General features: G+C 57.7%; 4 protein-coding genes across 4 annotated transcripts, besides 2 other annotated features; all 4 read left to right on the forward strand.

The window, feature by feature from the left end:
- Positions 1-1,030: 1,030 nt before the first annotated feature.
- On the forward strand, positions 1,031-2,257 carry Tco025E_06992 (UBX domain protein 7; the record flags this gene model as incomplete). Its single annotated transcript, XM_029373859.1, has 1 exon — positions 1,031-2,257. The coding sequence occupies one exon, from the start codon at positions 1,031-1,033 to the stop codon at positions 2,255-2,257; it is 1,227 nt and encodes a 408-aa protein (XP_029226046.1).
- An 84-nt stretch (positions 2,258-2,341) lies between these two features.
- Positions 2,342-2,374: a sequence feature (A-rich).
- Positions 2,375-2,609: 235 nt separating this feature from the next.
- Positions 2,610-2,638: a microsatellite.
- Positions 2,639-2,909: 271 nt separating this feature from the next.
- On the forward strand, positions 2,910-3,743 carry Tco025E_06993 (ADP-ribosylation factor GTPase activating protein; the record flags this gene model as incomplete). Its single annotated transcript, XM_029373860.1, has 1 exon — positions 2,910-3,743. One exon carries the CDS (start codon positions 2,910-2,912, stop codon positions 3,741-3,743), a length of 834 nt encoding a protein of 277 aa, XP_029226047.1.
- A 413-nt stretch (positions 3,744-4,156) lies between these two features.
- Positions 4,157-5,383, forward strand: Tco025E_06994 (Hsc70-interacting protein; the record flags this gene model as incomplete). The annotated part of the gene is made up of 1 exon (XM_029373861.1): positions 4,157-5,383. One exon carries the CDS (start codon positions 4,157-4,159, stop codon positions 5,381-5,383), a length of 1,227 nt encoding a protein of 408 aa, XP_029226048.1.
- A 414-nt stretch (positions 5,384-5,797) lies between these two features.
- On the forward strand, positions 5,798-6,283 carry Tco025E_06995 (uncharacterized protein; the record flags this gene model as incomplete). The annotated part of the gene is made up of 1 exon (XM_029373862.1): positions 5,798-6,283. The coding sequence occupies one exon, from the start codon at positions 5,798-5,800 to the stop codon at positions 6,281-6,283; it is 486 nt and encodes a 161-aa protein (XP_029226049.1).
- Positions 6,284-6,361: the final 78 nt, after the last annotated feature.

Here is a 6,361-nt window from a genome sequence, read left to right on the forward strand (position 1 = left end):
CTGGGCCGTCCGCCGGAGAGGCTGCGGAACAGTGGCAGGAGCTGGAAGCCAAGAGCGCAGCAGCCGTCGTGCCGGGTGAGGCGAGGCCGGTTGTGAAGGCTGCCACGGAGGAAACTGGGCCGTCCGCCGGAAGGACTGCGGAACAGTGGCAGGAGCTGGAAGCCAAGAGCGCAGCAGCCGTCGTGCCGGGTGAGGCGGGGCCGGTTGTGAAGACTGTGGGGACTGTGTGGGATGAGGCATAGGTGATGGTTGAAGAAATATTTGAATTTTTTAAAAACTGTTTGTGATGCCGGTTTTGTGGCGTGGTTGTTTTGTTTTTGCTCTTATTGTTCTTCCTTAGGGTTGTTCTTGGCCTTGTTGGGGGTGTTCGTTAGAACAGATGTAAATGATGTATTTTGTGTTGGTGGTTCCGAAATAATTGTTTGATTGCCTTTTTTTTTGCCTTATTGGCTGACATGCGAAGTTTGTGCGTGGTGTTATGATTGAAGGGAGACAATCTAAAAGCTGCATCTGGTCTTTGCGGAGATGTATGCAGGTGTGGCTACGGAACGCCTGTTTTGAGTGTCGTCTGTTTGCGGTGTTTTCTGCCTGGGAATGGTGCGGGGGAGTAATGTAAAGGCTGACCAAACAGGGTGGTTGCTTGCCGTGCGGGTCGCAGCAATTTCTCTTCGCCTCATTTTTTTTTTTTCGTTTGTCGCTCGGGCGGCAACCCGCGAGGTCTTCAACCGCAAAGAGGTGTAGAGCTGAAGGAGAGGAGAGCGAAGTTCGTGCCGACAGTTTAGGCGAAAGTTCTGCCTTGGGTCTGGCGCCAGTCGGGGGCTTGCGTGTCTCTGCGAGTGTGACGCTGTGGCGCGGAGGCGGCAGGCACGGCCGGTGACCGAACGCCCGCAGCCCCGGCCGATACTGCAAATCCCGCGGTATTTATATTTGTCGCCGCCCGCGCAGGAGACGCCGCGGCGGGGGGCCCCGGCGACAGGCCGAGCACCGCGACACCCCCCGCAGGGAGGGCGAGGGGGCGGCCCAGGCGGAGATGGGCGACGGTGACGTTGACGTGGTGGCCACCCTCATGGCCATGACCAGCTGCAGCGAGGAGCAGGCGGTGGGCTACCTCGCCAACGCCAACTTTGACCTCGCGGCGGCGCACTCGCTCTACGTGGCGGAGCACGAGCCCCCGCCGCGAGTGGCGCAGGGCGTGCCGTTGCCGTCTGAGGCGCCGGCCTCGGGTTCGCCAAGGCACACGACAGCGCCGTACCTCATCAGCAGACTTGACGGTGGCGTGGGGGCAAGCCGCGAGTCACTTCCCACCGCCTCACCGGGGCATCGGAGGCCAGTAGATCCCTTCACCATGCAATTCTCGTCTCAGCCCGATACGAGTTCTGATGCCGACTCGACCTTTGCACTTTTCGCGCCGCCCCAGTTCGTTAACGAGACGGCCACATCCTTTTCACGATTCTGTGAGCAGGCGTTGGGCAGGGATCAGTGGGTCCTGTTAAGTTTGCTTGGGGACAACTTTGCAAGTGTGCGCGTCAACAGAGACATCTGGTGCTGTGAGGAAGTGCACGAGACACTTAACATGTTTTCCATCTACCAGATCAGCGCGACTTCGCCGCGTGGGGCGCAGTTGGCCCACGGATACCGCATTGACGTGGAGCGGGACCTCCCAACCTTGCTCATTGTAAACCCCCTCACCACAAAGAAGGAGACCCGAATACCGTTAAACGTGAGGGAATTAGCTATTGAAGTGAGGGAGGTTGCGGAGACGCTGCTTTTGTTTGTGGCAGAACGGGGGTCACCTTCGCAGTGGGAGGAAAAGAAACACGCTGCGCGCGGCGCTGCGTCGCCCCCCGTTGAACTCCCCGGTTCCCCGGTTGTAGTTGAGGATCACGCCGGCGACGCGCCTGATGCTGTGGCCGCACAGCCCGCGCAGGAGGAGGCAGGGCCCGCGGTCGAGCTTGTTGACATCAGCCCGTACCTAGCGGAGGAGCGCGAGGCGGGCGCCTTCTCCCTCCGCTGCCGGCTACCGAAGGGCCAGTTGACGCTGCAGCTCAAACCGGAAACCCCGGCGCGCCTGCTTGTGGAGTACTTGGCCTGCCGCGCCTACCAGGACCAGCCGGAGGCCTTCCCACGCGGCGTCCCCGCGTGCTCCCTGAAGGCCGGGTACCCGCCGAGGGAGGTGACGGTCCGGGACCGGGCGGTGCAGCTGGCGACGTGGGACGCGGTGCGCTCCGGGGACACGGTGTTTCTGCACATCCAGTGAGTCTCCCCTGCGGGGCCAGCAGCCGCCCGCGAGGAGGCCCCACCCCCCCGGCAACGCACAAGCAACCGGGGGGGGGGGGGGAGGGAAAGACAAAGAAGAAAGAAAGAAATGAACAGATGCCAGAAAAGGTGTGGCGTGATAGTTGGGAAATAAGTCCTGTTGCCTTTCCGCGAAGGCGTATTTTGCTCTGTTAACACGCTGACTAAAAACAACAGGACGTAGCAAAGAAAGAAACAGAACAAAAAAAGCAAGAGCGAAAAGCATGCACGAGAAGGGGACTCGCGCAGGAATAAAGGGAACAAAGAATGCGTCTGAACGGAGAAGGAGTAGAGAAGGAAAAAAAGAAAGAGGCGTGTGTGAGAGTGTGTGTGTGTGTGTGTGCAACAAATGGCTTAAATTTGCATTTGAAGTTGTGGTGGACGGCAGGTGGGAGCGTTGGCCGCATACACACATGCACGCGGCTCACGGTTTTATGTGCACGACTCGGCGGTGGGCGGTGCGGATTGCATGTGATGTGGCTCGTTTCCCTTTTCTTCCCCGCCGTCTTCTGCTCGTCGCTGCACTCCCCCTTTCCCCTCTCTTCTCTGCGCCCTCCCTCACCAGATTGGAGGCGCGTTTCACGGGAGCTCCGTGCACCGCACACACGAGGCGGATGCCGGAGGAGAAGCCCCATGGCGGCAGGGAAAAGAAGGAGGGACATCGCACACACCACCACCGCAAGGGCCACAAGGAGAAGGCGGCGCCTCCCCAAGTGGCAGCGGCGGAGGAGGACGCGGAGGAGGACTGGGATGCCAACCGGGAGCGCGTTGAGCGCCTCTGCCAGACCCCCCCAAACAGCACCTGCAATGACTGCAACAACAACGGCACACGCTGGGCATCTGTAAACCACGGCGTTTTTTTGTGCATCCGCTGCTCCGGCATTCACCGCTCACTCGGGGTGCACGTCTCAAAGATTAAGTCAACGAACATGGACAAATGGCATGCGGCGGAGGTTGCACTGATGGAGGCTATCGGTAATCAAAAGGGCAAGTCGCTCTATGAGGCACGTCTGCCGAAAGGCATGAAGCCCATGACTGGGGCCGAGCCGGAGTTGACGCTCAGGACATTTATTACGCAAAAGTATCAGTACAAGGCGTTTGCGGTGGAAAATGTGAACGATGTGCTGCATCAATATTATAAACAGACGCGATACGGGAGGAAACCGCGAAAAAATGACGGCAAGGTCCACAGACACGGCAAGGAGCCAGATACTGCGGTCAAGGGAGGGAGTGCATCGCAGCGTGAGGAAACGATGAAGGCACTGTACGGCGTCAACGCCGAGGCCATATCCAAAAAGTCAAAAAAGGTGAGGACTCTCCACGGCACCTTTGGGGTCGTCAATGTCCCACCGGACGAGTATGAAGAACGACGACGAGAACTTTTGGCACACTTTTGCATACCGGAACCCTCACCCTCGCCCGCCGCCACTGACGCCGCCGCTGCTTGACACACCCTCCTCCCACACACACACACGTGTGAAGGACACACCGAGGGGGAGACATGACGTGCCATTTTTCTCTGCATACATGCGTCGTGTATGCCCGACGCTGTGGCCGTGGGAGAGGTGGGTGTGAATGCTGAGCCGATAGCCGCTCCTTGTCGCTCTGTTTTTCTATCTCGCACGTTTGCTTTACTCAGAGCCCTATCCTCTGCCACGTTTGAAAAGACAAAAAAAAAAACATTGCTACTTCCTTTACCTCTCCCCTCTTTTATTTTTATTTTGGTTTTGCGACTTGAGAAATCGTGTGGCTTCTAGTAGCGAAACAACAGGCAGAAGGAGTGTGGAGTGACGGAGAGGCCAAGGCGAAGAAATTACAGCAGCAGTAACAAAACTATAAGTAAAAAAATATCAAGGTACCAATGCCTGTCTTAAACGCGACAGACTTGGAGGCGGTAAACCGCGTGCTGGAGCACCTGCGCGATCATCCCGAGGAGCTACACCGCGAAGAACTTCAGGGATTGCGGGCGTACATGGTTTCCCTGGGCGCCTCTATTCCCCCAACTTCACCTACTGGGGATAAACCGGACAGCAACGCGGCAAAAAAGGAAACAAACGAGGAGGAGGAGGAGGAATTGATGAGCGAGCCCGATCCAGAGCGATGGGAGCTGGAGGAGGTGCCCGATGATGGCATCCAAGTTTCTACCGTCAGCGACCCCACCCCCGAGGAAGAAGAGGAGGCCATGGGACTCAAGGCACAGGCGGCAGACTGTGCGGCCGGTGGGAAACTGGACGAAGCCATCGACCTAATGGCGCGAGCCTTACGGCTTGTGCCCGGTAAGGCGATGTACTGGTCCCAGCGTGCGAGCTACTTACTCCAATGCGCAAGACCGGGCGGTGCTCTGCGGGATGCCAATCGAGCCCTCCAAATCAACCCCGAGAATGTGCGGGCACTGCGTGTTCGCGGCACCGTCAACCGCCACCTGGGCAAGTGGGAAGAGGCGCTGAAGGACCTCAGCGAGGCCCAAGCTGTCGACTACGAGGAAGGACTGAAAGACCTACTGAAGATTGTGCAGGAAAAGGCAGACGCAATTCGCCAGTTCCGGCGACACAAGGAAGAGAAAGCACAAAGGCTGCGGCAGGAGGCCCTTCGCCGCCAGCGCGAACAAGAACAACGTGAAGAGGAGAGAGAAAGGCAAGCGCAGAGTGCTGGCGCTAGTGGCTTCCCTGGCGGCGCTGGTGGCTTCCCTGGCGGTGCTGGTGGCTTCCCTGGCGGTGCTGGTGGCTTCCCTGGCGGTGCTGGTGGATTCCCTGGCGGTGCTGGTGGCTTCCCTGGCGGTGCTGGTGGCTTCCCTGGCGGTGCTGGTGGTGGCATGCAATCCTTTATGGATGACCTCTTTAAAGACGAGGAGCTCAGGGAGGCCATGAAGGACCCGGAAGTGGCGGCAAAGCTCGCCACACTGCAACAAAATCCCATGTCCGCTCTGCAGCTGCTGAATGACCCCAAGGTGGGCCCTCTGCTTCAGAAGATGATGTCCAAGGCAATGCCTGGTGCTGCCCCGGGGTCGTTCTCCTCGGGTGCGGGTGCAGGAGCCCCTGCCAGTGCAACCCCGCACGCCTCCGCGCACCCAGAGGATGAACTAGACTGAGGATATTTGGTGCCTGGAGGCGAGCGCCCTTTTTAAAGACTTGTTTTACATTTCTTATTTCATTCAGGTTTTGTTTTTGCCCTCCAAGTTTTTTTTTTCGCCGAGATTCTCTTATTGGACGTTGCTCCGAGCAAAAAAGAAGGTCTAGGGGGAGGATAGTGCGTGCTTTTTTTTCTTCTTTTTTTGCCTGCAACGATTTGCGACTTTTTTGTGTGCGTATTTGTTTGCAGCAACGGTAAGAGACCAAAAATACACATATCTGCTGGAGGACCCTGGACAAAGAAATATATGTGTGAATATGCCCTTTGCAGGTGGGGTGTGCGTGGTTTTGCACACGGGCAAAGAGCGGGAGAGAGAGGGAGGGGGTAGAGAAGATAAAAAGTACCATACACAAACACACGCGTGCGCGTGGCAATGGAAAATAACAATGCAACACATGAGAATTGCGTCGTTGTTGTTGTTTTTTGCTTTCTAGTGACTTTTTTTTCTTTTATTCACGCCTCTTCCTTTCGCGTATTTACGTACTGGCATCTCCACGCATGTGCCTGGGCCAATGCTTGCGAACACAACCAAAGCAACGCAAGGAAAAGCAGGGCCAAAGAGGGTTTTGAGGAGATGCCGTCACGCACAGCCGCTCGGGAATCGAGAAGCGACTCGCGAGGACGGCGGCAGACGCCTTCACCGCCAGTGGCGAACGGACGGATGAGCGCTGGTGACGCCTGCCTCGCGGAAGAGGCGCTCGCTGTGGAGGCAATCCTCGCTGGTAGGCCAAGCACAGCCAGCTGCAGGAGCTCCCCGTGGGGAATGTGGGCTGCCGTTGTGGCGTTGGAGGTGGTGGCCTTCGTCTGGCTCAAGTGGGCAATGGACACCTACGGCGTTTACAGTGCGGCGAGGTCATAGATCGCCCCCTGGAAACTGTACAGCGCGGACACGTCTTTGGCTTCCTTCTGGTACATGTATCTATGTATGCCTCTGCCT

Source organism: Trypanosoma conorhini (assembly GCF_003719485.1).
Source record: "Trypanosoma conorhini strain 025E chromosome Unknown Tco_14.4_contig_00508, whole genome shotgun sequence".
In the NCBI taxonomy this organism is placed as follows: Eukaryota; Euglenozoa; class Kinetoplastea; order Trypanosomatida; family Trypanosomatidae; genus Trypanosoma; species Trypanosoma conorhini.